Source organism: Mesoplodon bidens, assembly GCF_964165515.1.
Source record: "Mesoplodon bidens genome assembly, chromosome: 7".
NCBI classification, from domain to species: Eukaryota; Metazoa; Chordata; class Mammalia; order Artiodactyla; family Ziphiidae; genus Mesoplodon; species Mesoplodon bidens.
Genome location: NC_138164.1, coordinates 59,119,145 through 59,139,067, shown reverse-complemented (window position 1 = coordinate 59,139,067; position 19,923 = coordinate 59,119,145). Strand labels below are relative to the sequence as shown.

At 45.3% G+C, this 19,923-nt stretch overlaps 1 protein-coding gene across 1 annotated transcript in view; it reads left to right on the top strand.

Moving 5' to 3' along the window:
* Window positions 1–8,817, top strand: part of CLPB (ClpB family mitochondrial disaggregase) — a 147,932-nt gene extending 139,115 nt beyond the window's left edge. Inside the window, exons 10-16 of the mRNA XM_081240489.1 lie at window positions 266–310; window positions 686–847; window positions 6,517–6,673; window positions 7,432–7,505; window positions 7,668–7,787; window positions 8,002–8,106; window positions 8,498–8,817. Of these exons, the coding sequence (XP_081096615.1) occupies window positions 266–310; window positions 686–847; window positions 6,517–6,673; window positions 7,432–7,505; window positions 7,668–7,787; window positions 8,002–8,106; window positions 8,498–8,746 (912 nt within the window). The 3' untranslated portion in view covers window positions 8,747–8,817. The remainder of the gene's footprint in view (window positions 1–265; window positions 311–685; window positions 848–6,516; window positions 6,674–7,431; window positions 7,506–7,667; window positions 7,788–8,001; window positions 8,107–8,497) is intronic.
* Window positions 8,818–19,923: the final 11,106 nt, after the last annotated feature.

The following is a 19,923-nucleotide window of genomic DNA, read 5'->3' as shown; positions in this document are numbered from 1 at the left end:
AGACCCAGTAGAAGCCTGAAAAAGACATTCCAAGCCAGATTTAAGGCAGGAACGCGGCTTAGGTTTATTAAGGTAGGGCATGAGGGAATCGTGGGGGATGAGTAGACAGGAAAAGGAGGCAAGGAACCAGAAAAAACTATATCATGAAAATGGGATAGAAAATCTTGGCTTGGTGTGGCTTAAAAGCCGGAATATATTTGAGATCTCTCCTCCTGAGCCCTTCCCCCTGCCTTCTTCAAATGGACTCCTGCTTGTTTCCACACAGGGTTTCATCAGGCTAGACATGTCTGAGTTCCAGGAGCGGCATGAGGTGAGTGAGAGTCCTTGGTGAAGTGTGGTTTGGAGAGCCTGTCAACAGGGCTCTGCCTGGCTATTTTGATGTGACTTGTCGATTAGGCCTGAGATAATTCCAGCAGCCTTGGGATTTGTCCTTTGTGGGGAGCATATGTACACAGCAGGGTCAGTGATCTGTTTTGCATACGATTTGCTCTGAAGATTAAACACAGAAAAGATCATCTGCTGTCCCATCACGGCAGGATTCCTTCCACCCAAAGAGACAACCTGATTGTCCTTGTTGAGACAGGCAATCTTAACAGTATATAAAGCCATCTTACCCTTGCATGTCCCATATTGGAAACTAAAAGCATAGAAAGGCCTTCCTAACTTATTTCCTTCCTTCCATCAGGTGGCCAAGTTTATTGGGTCCCCACCTGGCTATATTGGCCATGAGGAGGGTGGCCAGCTGACCAAGAAGCTGAAGCAGTGCCCCAACGCTGTGGTGCTCTTCGATGAGGTGGACAAAGCCCATCCAGATGTGCTCACCATCATGCTGCAGCTGTTTGATGAGGTGCAAGTCAGCTTGGGCCGGGATGGAGTTGGGGACACCTGTAGGTATGGGGGGCTGTGAACAGCAGGACCCAGGGGCCCAGAATTGATCATTCTTCAAGTTGCTGCTTCCTCGTGTGTACGTTCAGTCACTTAGCAGGTGTGGCTTCACCCCCTCTCTGGACCAGGGCCCAGACTGGGCACCCAAGGAAGACCAGCACTGCCCAAGAGTTGAAATGTTGTGGCTGCCCAGACTACCTTCAAAAGAGACAGAATGGGACAGGGGTGCCAGGGGAGAGAGAGCTGAATTTTTAGTTCTAGCTCTGCTCCGTGTCTAGGCATCAGGGACCTCGTGTGACACACAAGGAGGCTGGATGCAATCAGCTCCAGGAACCTTTCTGCTCAGACAGCTCCGCTCCTCCCTGCGTCAACCATCATTCTCACCAGGTCTTTAAAACGCCAGTGACGCTGCTGCTGTCTGTGATGATGACCATGATGATGGAATGGTGGTGCCCTGGTTCATGGAACCGTCTTCTCCTGAGGAGCTCCAGGCTGGTCACAAGCAAGGACAGTCTCCCTCTTAACTGGTGAAGTGAGCTCTAAATGAGAACAACTTCCTCTTTTTCAGCACAGTCTATGTAATAGGCCTGTGCTAAAGACTTTACAGGCGTTCTTGCTAATCATCACAATAGCCAGGCAAGGTACAAATCATTTGTTACAGATGAAGAAACTGAGGTTCAGCGAGGTTATAAATGACTTGCCCAAGGCCACAGAGCTACTGTGTGGAAGAGCCAGAAATGGGCTGCAGATACATCTGGTCCAAGAGCCCCAGTTCTCCCCATCTGTACCAGTCCTTATCTTGAGCAGGTGAGGGAGAGCTTATGATCGTGGGAGGGGCTGCCATCCACCTTTGCCAGGGGTCCTGCAGAACTGGGGATGAGGCCTCCCATCTGCTCCCATGCAGGGACTGTATTAGCCAGCACATGGCCGGATGGAGTCCAGCTCACCTTTCCACTTAGTCCCCTCCAGCCCTGGGAAAATGGAAAGAGGTTTGCTTCCCATGTCAAAGTTCACTAACAAAGTGCAGGAATGGATACCCCTGGGCCAAATAGCACATCAGGTACGAAGCCAGGAAGAGCCAGATCCAAATGTCCCCACAGCTGCCCACTGCCTGTCCCACCTGGCCCAGCATCCTTGCCCCTGCCCCAGTTTATTGCTCTCTTCCTAGGCTCTCATCTGCTCCCTGTCTCGAGACCCACCCCCCACCCCCACTGAGGAATGAAGGCCAAGCCTTCAAAGGTCACATATTCTGTTTCCCGCACCTGTGCTCTGAGACCCACCCCACCCCCACCCCCACCCCCACTGCCGCCTTCTAGCCTCTTGATGGGATTCAGGTACACAGCTGTGGACCAGACCCAAACCTAACCTCTGGGAACTCCCTACCTAGCAGACAGCAGAAGGGAGATGTGATAAAGTTGACATTTTTGTACTTTGTGTGCAAGGCATTGTTATTGCATGTATGAACTCCTTTAATCCTCCCAGAAGGAGGATTGGTTCCCAGAAGATGGTTATTATTACTGACTCCATGTAACAAATGTAGAAACTGAAGTAAAGTGAGACAACTAACTCACCCATGGTCACACAGTTGGGAAGAGGAAATCCAGGATTTGAACCCAGGCAGTCCAGTTCCAGAGCCTGCAGCTTAAATAGTAACTACCATGCAGCCAAGGCCAAAAGAAAACAGTAGATCTGGAGTGAAGCATTCACAGGAAGGGAGAGCCCAGCTTAGGGAAGGTGAGCACAGCAGCCTGTTTGGCCTCTCACTTCCCTGGAGAGGTTCCTGGTCCAGAAAGAGGGAAGGCAACTGCTGACTGAAATACAACCAACCCCACCTGGAAAATGCTTACCACCCCCGTGTGTAAGCCCTGTGCACCCCTCCCCTGCTGCTGTCACTCCACTGACTACCGTGGAGAGTTGATAATAACTCCTTCCTACAGCTCCCAACAACCTGCTACACTTTCTGATGTTTGTGCCCTTGGTTCCATTGACCAAAGCTGCCATCTAAGTTTACTTAGCCAGATTTATGCATGTTTGCTTCTTGAGGACAGAGACCTTGTCTCACTCCAACCATTCCCAGAATCCACAGCGCCAGGAGAAATGCCCTGTTGACTAACTTAATTCAGTAGTAATTCAGCAAACCTTCCAAGGATGAATAAGTATTTGCCAGGTGAACAGAGTGGAGAAGGGCCGGCAGTAGACACCCAGTGTGCAGAAGCACAGGGGCATGAGGCAGCCTGGTATATGCAGAGAACTACAGCTGTTCAGTATTGATCGACTGCAGAGGGAAAGTGAGAATAGAATGGTGGAGATAGGTGGATAAGGTAGACAGGGGCAGGTTAGAATGCCAGGCAGAGGAGAGTGGATTTTTTTGGTGAATAGTAAGAAGCCTTTAAAGACTTTAGGCAAGAGAGAAATATGATCAGGTTTTCACTTTATAAAGATCCTGTAGGCAGCAGTGAGCAAATGAACTAGAAGGAAGAAGAGAGACCAGCGAGGAGACTGTTGAAGAGTCCAGGCGAGAGCTTGAGAGGCCTGCTCTCAAGCAGGGCTGTGGGATGGGGAGAGCTCCCGGGAAGTCAACTGTGCAGGGCTCGGTGATTGGATGTGAGGAGAGAGGGAGGGACCAAGGATGACCAGTGGCAGGATTTCTGGCCTGGGTGACCCATGGGTGCTGCTGCCATCAGCCTGCGTCAGGGAACACAGGGGGATGAGCAACAGATTGATGAGGAAGGTGAGGAGCTAAGGTTTGGAATTGTTGAAAATGAAATGCCACAGCCAGATGGATATGTCCAAGAAGTCGCTCATCAGTTTGAGCGGTCTGGAGTGTAAGAGAGGCCTGCACCGGAAGTAGAGACTCAGGAATGCTTCAGCACAGAGAGAGTACCGGAAGCCACAGGAAGGGATGAGATCTCTGACCTAGTGAGAGTATGGGTTGCAGAGAAGAGAGGTAAGAACAGCCTTGCAGCCTCCAAAAAGAGTCAAAGACAGAATTGCCAGAGAGTAAGAGGCAAACCAGGAGGAAGTGGTTCAGTGCAGGGCAGAAAGGACACAGGGAGAACAGACAGTCCCTGCCTCAGTGTTTCTGAGCAAGGGGGAGACAGGCAGCACAAAGCAGTCCAGCCACTGTGGTGAGTGGTGCGCTAGGATAAGTAGGAGTTATAAGGGCACCTGATCCAGTCTGGGGGAATAGGGAAGCCCCCCCATATCCACCCAGCCCAGACCTCCCAAGCTTGAACCCAGAAAAGCAGAAGCCCTAATGCTCTCACCAAAACACCAAGCAGAGCTAATGCAGGTCACTTCTCTGTTGACCCCAGAGTCTGTAGCACAGGGCAGAAGTCCCAGGAAGCCCACCCACTGCTCCTCCCTTCAAGGACAGAAACGGGGGGAAAGCAGCCCCTGTAACCCTGAGGTGAGCATTCACGCCCCACCCAGGATGCGTGCACTCCAGTCATTGCTGAGAGGCAGGACAGCAACAGCTCCCTCTTTGGGACACATTTTCTTGCCAGGGACTCTGAGGAGAAGGAGACGTGAACAGTGTGAAGGTCACCCTTTGGGTCAGTAATACACTGCACCTGCTCCCCTCACCCACCTGGGACCCATCCTCAGGCCCAGTTATGAGCAGAGCTTTGATCTCTCAGAAAGAAATGGCCACTGGTTATTGCTCTGGCCAGCACAGCAGTGTGTGTGCTCAGTCCTCAGGGATGAGCTCTGTGAACACACACAGGGTCATTTGCACGCACTTGGGCACATCACACATGCACGCAGACCTGGTCCCCAAAACTAGACTTGCCCTTAGTGGATTCTGTCCTGTTGTAACCCATAAGCAAGGGGTGAAGTGGGAAGCTAATGGCCAAGCTCAGGAACATCTGCTTGCACTCTTGCCTTCTCCTCGTCCCTCCCAAGGCTGGGACAGGAGCGTGACCAGGACTTGGATCTCGAGGCCCCCTTTGAATAGACCCCCTTGGAGCTAACGCTTTCTGAGGCCTGTGCCAAGGTCCCGTGTAAAGTGAGGCAGAAAAGCACTTGGTACTGTGCCCAGTACACAGTAGGTGCTCAGTTAATGCACATTCCTTTCTTTTTTACCTCTGAGGGCCAGGGCTGGTCTGCCTTTGCACTGGCTTTAGAACCAAGGGCTGACCTTGAGTGAGGCCCTCGCCACCAGGGAAAGGGGAACACTTGAGGAGGATTGGTTACCTGAGGCTGGGGCAGGGCCCAGCATCACTGGCTTGGGCAGGTGCCAACAGGCTGAGGTCAGTGACCTTTCCCCAAAGCCATGTTCTCAAACTTGGCAGGAGTTATGCTTTTGCCTGAAACCCAGATGAGTTCCCAGGAATGTCTGCCTCTCCCCACACCTGTCCCGGTAGCTTGTTTCCAGTCAGGATCAAAGGATGCAAACTGAATTTGGCAGGATTCTGAGAAATTTTTATTTAGGGAAAGAAAATTGCATGAGGCCTCATTTTATCCCACACTGTTGGTATGACCCCAGTAGCCTGGTGTACAGTGAAGGATATGGGTTCTGGGGTCAGACAGTTCAATAGAGCCTCAGCTCTACTGTATTCTAACTGTGAGACCTTGTACAAATTACTTAACCTCTCTGAGCCTCAGCTTCTTTGTAGGGGTGGTGAGGATTCAAGCATTCAGCAAGCAAGTGTTGAGCACCTGCTATATGCCAGACACTGTTCTAGGACCCAGTGAGAGCAAGACCCAGCCTCTGCCCTCGTAAAGCAACCTTCTAGTGGGCAGAGTGCAACAGTGCACAGAAAGCACTAAGCAAGGCGCTGGCAGTGGAAGTAGATGTGCCCATCAAATTCAGACTCCATCAGTTCCTCTCAGTGGGGCCCTGATTATTGCTTTTTTATAAATGACTGCAAAGTGCTGTTGTACCATGCTAGCCTTGAGGTTTGCTGAGTGGGCAGAGTTCCTTGCCCTTGAGCTGAATGGCCCTGGACAGCTACACTTTTCTCATTCTTGTCTCCTCCCTCTACTGTTGCCCCTTTTCTCTTTCCTTGGTGCATCTGTTTCTAGTAAAGATGCTTTCTTCTGTGTCACCTCTAGAAAAAGCTAAAGATTCCAAGGCAACTTCCCAAGTTGGTTAAAGGAGGAACATTAACCAGGCCAGAGGATGGCTCTAAAGATGCAGAGATTATACCTGTTTCAGTTCATTTATCTGGTCCTCACAATGACCCTGTAGAATACCCTCCTCTGACCTCCTACAGCAGCCTGGCTTTCCCTTTATCATAACACTTAACCACTGAATTGTGACTGCTTGTTTCCTGACCTCACTCCTTCTCTAGACTGGGAGCATGTCAGAGGCTCAGTGAGTCCCCAGTGCCCCAACACAGAGCCTGGCCCAGATTGGGCCTCCAGGAGAGTATGTTGGATGGATGCATGTACAGTCAGGCTGGCTTCTGGGTGCCCTCAGAGATGCCAGACAGCAGGTGCAGTCTCACCTGGGGCACTCCCAGCAGGTGAGCACTGTAGCCGAGGTGTGAGAACAGTGCTCAGAGACCCCAGAGGAGGGAGTGCTGACTCTGCTGGAGGAGGGGGAAGCACAGGGGTTCTGGAGAGAGCTCCTGGGAGAGGTGCCCAGCCTTACCACTCCCTGACCATGCAGTCACGCTTCCTTCCCAGGGCCGGCTGACTGATGGAAAAGGGAAGACCATCGACTGCAAGGACGCCATCTTCATCATGACCTCCAACGTGGGCAGTGACGAGATAGCACAGCACGCGCTGCAGCTGAGGCAGGAGGCTTTGGAGATGAGCCATAACCGGATTGCCGAGAACCTTGGTACAGCACGTGGCCCGAGCTCTCTGGGCAACTGGTCAGGTGACCAGGCCGCCAGCGCACCTCTTGGTCCTGGGGCCAGATGAGGGCCCTGGTAGCATCTTTGTCCCTAGTTGGCCCTGACCAGACACCAAGCACCCTACTAGATAATGGAGGGAGGCAGACAGACAGTGCCCCTACTTCCTCAAGAAAGCTCCAAGTCTCTTGGGTGACAGGAGGGCTCCAGACAGAGTAATGGACAGAGCCACACCAGGGCATGGGGCCAGGAAGAGGCCAGGGCCTAAGGGGACTGAAGGGATGCACACTCAACAGATGGAGACACTTCAGTGCAACCAGGGGATAGCAGATCAGAAACCGTATGGAGGTGACACAGCCTTTTTCAGCCAGGGAGCCCTCCTGCATAGGTGGAAAAGAGGAGCATGTCAGGCAGGAGGCCGCATCTGTCACCTTTCCATTTAGGATTCAACTCTCCAGCCCACTTCTTACAAGTCAGGACTCAAGTCTTGGTCCTGACTCTTCTCCTCTCCCCTCCCCTCCTTCATACAGTTCCTACCAGTACATGAGCAGTGGAAGGGCCTAGAAGGTACCCAGTCCAGTCCTCTCACTGTGCAGGTGAGGAGAAGGCTGAGGCCCAAACAGCCTGAGACTTTGACCAGGAACACACAGACCATCAGGGTCAGGACCAGGGCTCTTTTCGTGGATAGAGCGAAGGAGCAGGCACAGCTCCCAGAGGTCCTGGGTTTATGATTCTGTCTCTACAGGGGATGTCCAGACTAGTGACAAGATCACCATCTCTAAGAACTTCAAGGAAAATGTGATTCGCCCCATCCTAAAAGTAAGAGTTCTTTGTCATTCCTGCTGGAGCCTCGGGTTGGGGGGGGGATCCCCTTAGCCATCGTGAAGATACGGAAACCCTCCCACACCCATCTTCCCCAGTAGGGTCCAGTAATTCCTTTATAGTCACTGAGTTCACCCCATCCCTAACCTGGCCCTATAGGCTCACTTCAGGAGAGATGAGTTTCTGGGACGAATCAATGAGATCGTCTACTTCCTCCCCTTCTGCCACTCGGAGCTCATCCAACTCGTCAACAAGGAGCTGAATTTCTGGGCCAAGAGAGTAAGAGCGGGGACTGCCTGTGGGTGGGGGTGGGATATATGCCCACTGGAAGTCAGGGAACACGGCTGGGAGCGCCACCCCCAGAAGAAGGAGCACACGGGGCCAGTGGCTATAGGGCACACAGTCTCTCACAGGCCCAGGCCTCAGGCCAGAGTGCTGAGAGATAGAAAGCCCTGGCCCACATTCAGGCACGCTCCTATCTGACCTGTCCCAGGCCAAGCAAAGGCACAACATCACACTGCTCTGGGACCGTGAGGTGGCGGACGTGTTGGTTGACGGCTACAACGTGCACTATGGCGCCCGCTCCATTAAGCATGAGGTGAGCACAGGAGCCTGAGAGAAGTGAGGCACCTCCACATCCCCCTCCCTGGTGCCCCCAGACCCATTCCCTGGGCTCCCAGTCTGTCCAGACAGGCTGGAATTGTTCTTAGCCAGAGCAGATGCCCCTTCAGAACCAAAAACAATATAATCAAGTAAAACCCCTATCTTAGAGGGTAACTGAGTTTGAACCCCTACCAGTGTGAGAAACTGGGCTGAGAACCTCAGAAACTGACATTACTTTGTCATTAACACTGTCCTGCAAGCTTGCGTTGTTAGCCTTTTGCAGATGAAAAAGCTGAAGCTTTGAGTAAGTACTTGCCTGAGCAGTAAGTGATAGAGCCGGGCCTCCAGGCTTTGGCAGTGAAGACCACTTCACCTACCACCTGCAGGTGGAGCGCCGTGTGGTAAACCAGCTGGCGGCCGCCTATGAGCAGGACCTGCTGCCAGGGGGCTGCACTCTGCGCATCACTGTGGAGGACTCAGACAAGCAGCTACTCAAGAGTCCTGAACTGCCCTCACCCCAGGCTGAGAAGCGTCCACCCAAGCTGCGGCTGGAGATCATCGATAAGGACAGCAAGACCCACAGATTGGACATCCAGGCACCACTAAACCCTGAGAAGGTGTGCCACACCCTCTAGCGTCTACCTACCTGCCTATGCGTGCCCTGAACACCTAATAAAGCCCCCTTGGCTGTGGCATGGTAACCGACCTACCTTCTCCTCCTGCCTCTCACTCCTCTCCAAAGTCAAAAGCAGGAATTTTGCCCTACCCTGATCCCTTCCTTGTGGGCCCCACGAGTGCTAACAGGTCTCTGGGAAAGAAGCTGCTCCTCCATCCCCTTCAAGGCAGGGGGAAGAGGGAAGTCCCTTATCTCTGTCCTTCAGCATGATCCCCATGTCCCAGAGTCTCTGGAACTTTATCATGTTTCCTGGAAGCTCAGAAGTACGGCAGCTGAGAACAGATCTGGCTGGAAGAAGACAGGGACCAGGCTGTGACCTGCCACCCTCTGCTGGCTCTCATGCAACTGAGTCCCCAGAATGTCTCCACTGGGAATGGAGAAGAATGCAGAGGCCCAGGCACAGAGGTTCTGCATTTAGGCCGTAGCTTCCTCTTTCCCAAGCTCTAAAATTCCAAGGGAAAGGGACTCTCGGGGACACTACCGTGTCATAGCTACTGTTCCTCCCCACCCCATGTTCAGAGGTCAGACCAGGCCATGTCTCTCCAGCCTTGGAACTAAGCCAGCATAGGGCATCTTTAGGAGGAAGGCTGACTGGGCATTACCCTGCCCTACACGGAGACTGGACAGAAGTTACCAAATGACCAAGCAAGGTCAGCTCTACAGGGCCTCCTTCAGGAGACCAACTACGTAGACATTGGGGAACTGCAGGAGGAGGAATCATGGGGTCAGGCTCTGCCCAGATGGCCATGGAGCCTGCCTCAGCCCCATCTATGCTATGGTCCCAGCTAAGTGAACCTGGAATAAACAGCTCCCCTGTGTAGTCTGCATGTTAGTCACTAAGCAGAGGGACTGCACACCATCCCCCAAGGCCTTCCACGGACCAGACATGTTCCAGCCTCAGCAGGGCACAGCAAGGCTTGGTACATCCTTGCGAGCCATCTGCAATAGCCACCATCAATGACCATGTCATCACCCTCCCCCTGCAGGGCCATTTTGGAACTTTCCTTTGGTGTTACAAAGTCTCTTTCAGGAAGCAGAAAATGAGGGCAGGAATCAAAGTCCCTTGGGTGATGACAACATGGCGGGTGTGAGGCAGTCAGAAGCCAGAACGTGGGCTCCAGCAGATGCTCCAGCAATCACTGTCCAGCCCCTCAAGGAGTTGTCTGCTGCTGCTTAACCTCAGTGACTGCCATTCTTTTTTTTTTTTTTAATTTATTTTATTTATTTATTTTTGGCTGCGTTGGGTCTTTGTTGCTGCGTGCGGGCTTTCTGTAGTTGTGGCGAGTGGGGGCTACTCTTCATTGAGGTTCACAGGCTACTCTTTATTGTGGTGTGCAGGCTTCTCATTGCAGTGGCTTCTCGTTGCAGAGCACGGGCTCTAGGTGCACAGGCTTCAGTAGTTGTGGCACATGGGCTCAGTAGTTGTAGCTCACGTGCCATTCTTTCTTGTGTGTTATTATTATTTTTTTTTTACTTCTTGTTCTGAAATAATTTTAGACTTACAGGTAGTTGCCAAAATAATAGAGTTCCCATGCACCCTTCACCAGCTTCTCCTGATACTAACATCTTTAAAAATGATTAAATTACAGTATAATTAGTAAAACCAGGAAATTAACATGATACAGTACTACTAACTAATCTGTAGACATTCAAATTTTGCCACGTTCCCCACTGATGTCCTTTTTCTGGTCCAGAATCCAATCAAGGAGCCCACGTTGCATTTTGTTATGTTTTCTTCATCTCCTTCAGCCTGTGACAGTTCCTCTGGCTTTCTTTGCCTTTTATGACCTTGACACTTTTGAAATGTCCAGATCAGTTAATTTGTAGAATGTCCCTTAATTTGGGTTTGTCTGCTGTTTTCACATGATTAGATTGAGGGTCTGCATTTTGGATAAGACTAGCCCACAAGTGACACTGTGCCCTTCTTAGTGCCTCATAGTGGCGGCACATGGCTGAGGTTGTGTGTGCCAGTTTCTCCACTGTAAGTTTACTAATTTCCCTTTTGAAATTAATAAGAATCTCATGGAAAGATAGGAGCTGTATAGATGTCTTATTTATCCTTAGAATTTTGCCCACTGATTTTTAGCATCCATCAATGGTTCTTATAACAAGCATTAATATTGTATTTGCCTAATGATGACTTTCTCTTTTCTTATTCCATCTGTTTATTAATTGGTATTCTACTGTAAGGAACAGCTGTCTCTTTTCCCCCATTTATTCAGTAATTTATTTATATCAGTATAAACTAATGGATATTTGTTTTAGTCTATGGGTTATAACCTAATACTAACATAGTTTATTTTTTTTGCTCATTTGGCCTACATTTGGCCATTGAGAGCTCTTAAATTGGCTCCTGTGTTGTTTCAACATTGCCCCATCATTTTTTTTTAGTATTGCCTTACTTTCTGGTACCATAGGATGTTCCAGGCTTACTCATACTTTTCTTGTCCCAGCCCTGGCATCAGCCATTTCTCTAAGCAGCTCCTGGTTCCTTTTATTTGAGAATGGTACTTAGAAACCAAGGTGGTATATTCATTGCTACTGGAGTGTCGTTGCTTCTAGGCCTTTTCAGCACACAAAGCTAGGAAATATATGTGTGTATGTTAACACATGTATCACACACAACTGAATTTATTACTATATCTGTCCATCTGTATATTATTAAAAACCATGAGTGGGCTTCCGTGGTGGTGCAGTGGTTGAGAGTCCGCCTGCCAATGCAGGGGACACGGGTTCGTGCCCCAGTCCGGGAAGATCCCACATGCTGCGGAGTGGCTACGCCTGTGAGCCATGGCCACTGAGCCTGCGCATCCGGAGCCTGTGCTCCGCAACGGGAGAGGCCACAACAGTGAGAGGCCTGCGTACCACAGAGAAAAAAAAAACCATGAGTCCATATTGATGCCTACAGTTCTAATCCAACACCACAGGGTTTACGATTTGCCCTTATTATCATGACTTTACTATTCTTTTTCTGCTTCTTCCTCTCCTGCTATCTCTGTTTCTTCTCCTCTCACTCTGTTTTTTGTTCAGACTTCCCTTAGAGGCTCTAATTAAGTCAGTCAGTGACCATCCTATATGGAACATTCCTATTGGATAAAGTTCTTATGCTTGGCTGTCAGTCCCTTGGTTCAGTCAGCTGTGGCCAGGAGCAGCAGACATATAACTCAAAACCAGATAATTTTTGTACAAGAAAACCCAATGGCCACCTTTCTGAGAAGAGGGTAGGGGACAGGGTAGACCCTCAGATTCTGAGGAACTTAAGTATCACCTGTAGGGATTCTTAGCTAAACCTCCTAGGTGATGTTGGACCATAGTATCCTAGGCAGTACTCAGCTCACTTGCATTATTTGTTCTATGTAAGAACAAATAGAGCGTAAGATCCAAGAGGGCAGATACCCAGTTATTCCACTCACTATCCTATTCATAGAAGCTGGCACAGAGCCATCACGTGATGGCTGCTCCAGGTATTTGGATGGATGGGTGGGCCCTGCAGCAAGCATAGACCTTCATAGTGAGTCCCAGGACAAAACTGTATCATATGTTCGTGGAGCACACATTTGTCATGTGTTTGTGGCCAGGCAGTAGAACCTGCTACACCCTCAGTGAATGGGGCAAAGTAAGACCCCAGATACTTACTGAGTATCCAGAAATACATGAGGCTGGACTTGCTAATGAAAATGTAATATCTTTATTGTTCAAAAGGAAAAATTCAAAGATGTGTAGTGATGGTTTTAGGAATTTAGAAAAAAAACACATTTAAAGCATAGGAAAATAGAAAATGGATCAATTAAAGATAAAACCTGAAGTTAAGTAGGAATGCAAAAAAAAAAAAAAAAGGATAAGAAGAAAACTATTCTTTTTGAAAACACCAATAAAATAGATAAAATCTCCTCAGCCTGATATAGCGAAAAAGCACACACACACACACACAAAAAGACCAAGATTAAGAATGAGAAATCAGATATAACCACATATATGAAAGTATTTAAAATAATTTTAGGAGAAGTCTGTGGCCACAATTTTGAAAACAGAGCAGATAGATCATTTCCTAGCAAACACTGACCCAAGTCAGTGGTTTGAATACACCAATTAGTTACCAAAAGAAGAGATTGGAAAGGTGATTAAACTTTTATCTTTTTAAAAGATTGTTTTCTTTAAACTTTTTAAATTGACATATACATGGAAAAGTACACAAATCACAAGTATACAATTCAATGAGTTATCCACAAAGTGAATACCACTGTAGCCATCATCCAGCCCAAAAAATAGATGAGAGTAATTTTTAATTACTATATAAACTGCTTCAGGTCATGGGAAAAGATGGAAAGATGCTCAGTTGATTTTTAAAGGCCAGCGTAAGATTAATACTCAAACCCGCTAAACTGCCAAAAAGAATGCCATAGCTTAATCTCATCTACAACTATAGAGGCAAAACTTCCAAATAAAACTAAGTTGAATTATACAACATAATTACATTAAGTTCTATTTCAGCAATACAAGCCTCAGTATCAGGAAATTTAGTAATCCATTACATTGAGAACTTGAAGATTATTTAAATGTCTGTAGATTAATATTAATTTTCTTATTTTGGTAATAGTTCTTATGTAAGAGAATATCCTTGTTTTTAGAAAATATACATTGAAATATTTAAAGATAAAGACAGTTGGCAAATGTTTCAGGAAGCTAAATTATACACACATACAAAAGTATACATACTGAATGATTGATAAAGTATTCACATGGAGGAAATCTGAAGGGTATACAGGAACTCTTTGTATTGTTTTTGCAACTTTTCTGTAAGTCTAAAATTATTTCAGAATAAAGTTTTTTTAATGAAAGGAGATGAACATTTTATCAGTATATGCTGAAAAAGCATTTGATAAAATATTACAGCTTTAAGTATGATTTGATAAACTCCAAGTAAAAGAAACCATTCATCAAAAACCAATAGCAAACATTTTTAATTATAAATACTAAAGCTACTTCTGTTAAAGTCTGAAATAAGACAAGAGTCAACATTGCTTTGAAAATTCAGGTGAAAATTAGGCAAGAAAAGTGAGTAATTGGTATCTATTGGAAAATAATAAATGATCTTGTTTTGCTGATATGTGACTGTTTTTAGGAGATCTAAGAGGCTATAAGTAAAACCTATTAGCATTAATAAGGAAATTTGGTAGGTGTCTGAATAAAAGATAAATGTACAAAAATCAATAGCTTTTTTCTATTCCAGCAATAATCAACTAGAAACAATAACAGAAGTATTCCGTTCACAATTGAAATAAATGGGTGTAGGTATTTGCTCATATACATATAAAATATCTCTGGAAGAGAGAAGAATTGGGCAGAGAGGAGACTACAATGGAAGGGTAAATTCACTGTATTCATTTTTTTTTTTTGCGGTATGCGGGCCTCTCACTGTTGTGGCCTCTCCCATTGCAGAGCACAGGCTCCGGACGCGCAGGCTCAGCGGCCATGGCTCACGGGCCCAGCTGCTCCACGGCACGTGGGATCTTCCCGGACAGGGGCATGAACCCGTGTCCCCTGCATCGGCAGGCGGACTCTCAACCACTGCGCCACCAGGGAAGCCCTCATTTTTATAATTTAAAATTTTGAACCATATTAATGTGATACCTATTCAAAATTATAGAATACTAAGAATAAACAAGAAAAAATCATATTGAAGGGCATAGAACAAGATCTGACAAATGAAAAGACATACCAGGTTCTTGGAAGGGTGACTTAATATCATTAAAGTGTTAACTCTTTAATTAATATACAATTCAGTGTAAGCATAGTTAGACTCGAACATCTTTAATAAAATTAAAATCATGTTATACTGAAGTGCCTAGTGGCTTCACCATATGGAGCTACTGTTTTCTGGGTTAGGGAGATAATGAGTTACTACAATTCCATCTTGATAGCACACAAACTAGAGAATAAGTAAATGTAGCTACTATCAATGTACACCCTAAATAAAATTATGAGAGAATAGAAAGAGAAGAATTAGTGTCTGTGACTGGAGTGTAGAGAGTGTATGTGAGTGTGAAGAAGAGGAGAAAGTGGTGGGAAATGAAGCTAGAGAGGTGAGTTTCCGGACTTCATGGTGCCTTGAATGCCATGCTGAGGGGATGAAATGGCCATATTTGTGGGTTTTGTTGTTGTTTTGCGGTACACGGGCCTCTCACTGTTGTGGCCTCTCCCGTTGTGGAACACAGGCTCCGGACGCACAGGCTCAGCGGCCATGGCTCACGGGCCCAGCCGCTCCACAGCATGTGGGATCTTCCCGGACCGGGGCACGAGCCCGTGTCCCCTGCATCAGCAGGCGGACTCTCAACCACTGCACCACCAGGGAAGCCCCATGAGCCTGTTTTTGTTTTGTAAATTCGTTTGTACTGCTTTTTAGATTACACGTATGAGTGATATAATATTTGTCTTTCTCTTTCTTACTTAGTATGATGATCTCTAGGTCCATCCATGTTGCTGCAAATGACATTACTTCATTCTTTTTTATGGCTGAGTAATATTCCATTGTGTATATATACCACATCTTCTTTATCCGTTCATCTGTTTATGGATCCTTAGGTTTCTTCCATGTCTTGGCTATTGTAAATAATGCTGCTATGAATATTGGGGTGCATGTGTGTTTTGGAATTAGAGCTTTCGTCTTTTTTGGATATATGCCCAGTAGTGGGATTGATGGATCATATGGTAGTTCTATTTTTAGTTTTTTAAGGAACCTCCATACTGTTCTCCATAGTGGCTGTATCAATTTACGTTTCCCGGGCTTCCCTGGTGGCGCAGTGGTTGAGAGTCTGCCTGCCGATGCGGGGGACATGGGTTTGTGCCCCGGTCCGGGAGGATCCCACATGCCCCGGAGCGGCTGGGCCTGTGGGCCATGGCCGCTGGGCCTGCGCGTCCGGAGCCTGTGCTCTGCAGCGGGAGAGGCCACAGCAGTGAGAGGCCTGCGTACCGCAAAAAAAAAAAAAAAAAAAAAAATTTACGTTTCCCCCAGCAGTGTAGGAGGGATCCCTTTTCTCCACACCCTCTCCAGCGTTTGTTATTTGTATACTTTTTGATGTTGGCCATTGTGACTGGTGTGAGGTGATACCTTATTGTAGTTTTGATTTGCTTTTCTCTAATAATTAGTGATGTTGAGCATCTTTTCATGTGCTGTTGGCCATCTGTATGTCTTCTTTGGAGGAATATCTATTTCAGTCTTCTGCCCATTTTTTGATTGTTTTTTTGTTATTGCATTATATGAGCCATTTGTATATTTTGGAAGTTAAGCCCTTGTCGGTCACATGATTTGCAAATATTTTCTCCCAGTCCATAGGTTGTCTTTTCATTTTGTTTATGGTTTCCTTTGCTGTGCAAAAGCTTATAAGTTTGATTAGGTCCCATTTGTTTATTTTTGCTTTTATTTCTATTGTGTTGGGAGACTGACCTAAGAAAATATTGCTATGATTTATGTCAGAGAATATTTTTCACCTTAACTGTCTCCTGAAGGTATCGTTTACTCTGGCTGTCCCTTAAGATGCTTCTTCCCCTGTAGTCCTCTTAGGTGGCAACTGCTTTTATTGTCAGACCCAGGAAGTGAGCCCCACTGCTTCTCTGTGATTATTGCTCACCTTTCCTCCTAGCTTTTTAAAATTCAGCAGTTTGACTATTCCAGCCCTCTGTCATTGCCCTATCTACTGATCTCTCAACAACTTTCCTCACACAAGGAAGATCTTAGGCCCCATATCACTTTCTCCCTTCCTCAACACATGCCATCATTCTTGGTGGCTTCAACTTCCCATGAATGACTTATCCAATACCCTACTTTGCTTACATTTACTGACCTTTTTATGCCCCTGCCCACCTTAGTCACCTGTATCATGGTCACATCTAAATTTTATAAACAATAACTGTACTTCCTCCAAAAGCCCCATCCTTCTCTGGCCAGTCTAGTATACTGAGTAAATAAAAAACTTTTACAACTCAACAATAAAAAGACAATTTAAATAGGAAAAGCATCTGAGTAAACATATCTCCAAAGAAGATATACAAATGGCCAATAAGCACATCATTAGCCATCAGGGAAATGCAAACCAAAACTGCACACCCACTAGAATGGCTGTAATCAAAAAGACAGACAATAGCAAGTGTTGGTGAGGATGCTGAGAAACTGGGAATGTAAAATGATGCAACCACTTTGGAAAAGAGTCTAGCAGTCCCTTAAAAGAGTAAACATAGCATTTTCATGTCCCAGCAATTCCATTTCTAAGTATACCTAAGAGACATGAAAACATACACCCACACAAAAACTTGTTGCACAAATGTTCAGAAAGTAGAAACAACCCAAATGCCCATCAAACTACTGAATGAATAAACAAAACGTGGTATATCCATACAATAGAATATTATTTACCCATAAAAAGAATGAAGTAATGACTCATGCTACAACATGGATGAACCTTGAAAACATGCTAAATGAAAGAAGCCAGTTACAAAAGAATACATATTATGATTCCGTTTATATGGAAATGTCTAGATAGGCAAATCAATAGAGACAGAAAGTAGATTAGTAGTTGTCAGGGGCTGAGGGAAGAGGGGAATGGGAACAACTGATAATGGGCTTCTTTTGGAATGATGAAAATGTTATAGAATTACATAGTGGTGACGGTTGCACCACTTTGTGCAGTCACGCAGTTGTACACTTCAAAGGGTAAATTTTATGATGTGAGTTACTTCAATTTTTTATATCAAAAAATTATACATCAAATTTAAGAAAATTTTCTTTAAAAATAAGGTTTTTTTAATGTATCAAAGTTAAATATCAAGAGAATGGGAAGACAAGCCATAGACTGAGAGAAAATATTTGCAAAACATAGTATCTGATGAAGGACTGGTATCCAAAATATACAAAGAACTCTTAAAACTCAACAATAACAAAATGAACAACCAGATTAAAACTGGGCAAAAGATCTGAACAGATAACTTCTCCAAAGAAGACCTACAGAGGGCAAATAAGCATATGAAAAGATGTTCAACATCATACGTCATCAGGGAAATACAAATTAACAAACGAGATACCACTACACACCTATTAGAATGGCCAAAATCTGGAACACTGACAGCAAGAAATGCTGACAGAAACAGGCACTTTCATTCATTGCTGGTGGGAATGCACAAACTTTGGAAGACAATTTGACGGTTTCTTAAAAAAATATATACGCTCTTACCATGCAATCCTGTAATCGTACTCATTGGCATTTGCCCAAAGAAGCTGAAAATGGATGTCCCCACAAAAACCTATACACAAATGTTTGTAGCAGTTTTATTCATATTCAAGTTGCCAAAACTTGGAAACAACCAAGATATTCTTTGATTGGCAAGTGCATAAGCAAACTCTGGACATCCAGACAATGGAATATTATTTAGCACTAAAAAGAAATAAGCTATCAAGCTAGAAAAAGACATGGAGAAACCATAAATGAAAGAAACCAATCTGCAAAGGCTACATACTATATGATTCCATTCTGGAAAAGGCAAAACTATGGAGAGAGTAAAAAACATCAGTGGTTGCTAGGAACTTGAGTGGGGGGCAGAGATGAACAGGTAGAGAACAGGGGATTTTTAGAACAGTGAAACTATTCTGTATGATAATGGTGGGTATGTGACATTATACATTTGTCAAAACCCATGGAATGGACAAGAGTGAACCCTAATGTAAACTATGGAATTCAGTTGATAATGATGTGTCAATATTGTTTCATCAGTTGTAATAAAGCTGCCATTCCGATGCTGATGTTGATAGTGGGGAGGCTTTGGGGCAGGTGTGAAATACAGGAACTCTATATTTTCCTCCCAGTTTTGCTGTGAACCTAAAGCTGCTCTAAGAAAGTCTATCAATTTTAAAAAGTAAAACTACATTTTAATAGAGCTGTATCAAAGAAGTCAAGGTTCATATTTTAACAGGTTAAAATGACAAAACTGTCTTAGGGTCTTCCTCTGCTTGATTTCTGTAGCTTCTCTGGGCATACTCAGACACAGAGTAGATGCTTACCTAGTGCTTGCTGGAAGAGCAAATTACTCAATATGCTTTCTATGGCATAATTTCATGATTTGGGATTTTATCTTTGATAGTTTCTTCCCATTACAGTAACTCCTCATCCAGCTGCCTTTTTCTGACAAATATATAAAATAATTATAATTTCCTGATGACTAAAGCATACCAACTTAAAGTCCTCACAATGTGGCAGCATTCCCAGAGCAATCTTAGAGTCAGGCAGAAGCAGCACTGTCTTGTATGATCTAGGTCTCAGAGGTACCACACCATTATTCCCACCATAGTCTCTCCATTAAAAGTGAGTTTCCTATGGAAAACAATATGGAGTTTCCTCAAAAAATTAAAAATAGAACTACCTTATGATCCAGCAGTTCCACTTCTGGGTATTTATCCGAAGAAAATGCAAACACTAACTCAGAAAGATATATGCATCCCCATGTTCATTGCAACATTATTTGCAATAGCCAAAGTTTGGAAACAACGTAAGAGTCCATTGATGGATGAATGGGTAAAGAAAATGTGAGTTATAAACACACACTGGAATATTATTCAACCATTAAAAAATGAAATCTTGCCATTTGGGACATGGATGGACCTTGAGGATCACACTTATATGTGGAATCTTAAAAAAAAAAAAAAAAAAGCTATAGCTACAGAAAACAATGTGGTTGTTGCCAGAGGCAGGGCCGTGTGTGGAGGTGGGTGAAATGGGTTAAGGGGGTCAAAAGGTACAAAGTAAGGTTCAGGTTATAAAATTAGTAAGTCATAGGGATGTAATATGAAAAAAATTTGGAACTATCTATGGTGACAGTTAACAAGACATTGATCACTTCTGCAATACATACAATTGAATCATGTTGCACACCTGAAACTAATACAATGTTATATGTCAATTAAATCTCAATCCAAAAATAAAAATCAAGACAAAAATTTTAAAAACTCCACCTTATACCTGGAAAAAAAGAAGCAAGTCTCTAAGTCTATCCCAAACGTAAGAGGAGGGGAATTAAGCTCTACCTTCTATTTTTCTTTTTTTTTTTTTTTTTGCGGTATGCGGGCCTCTCACTGTTGTGGCCTCTCCCATT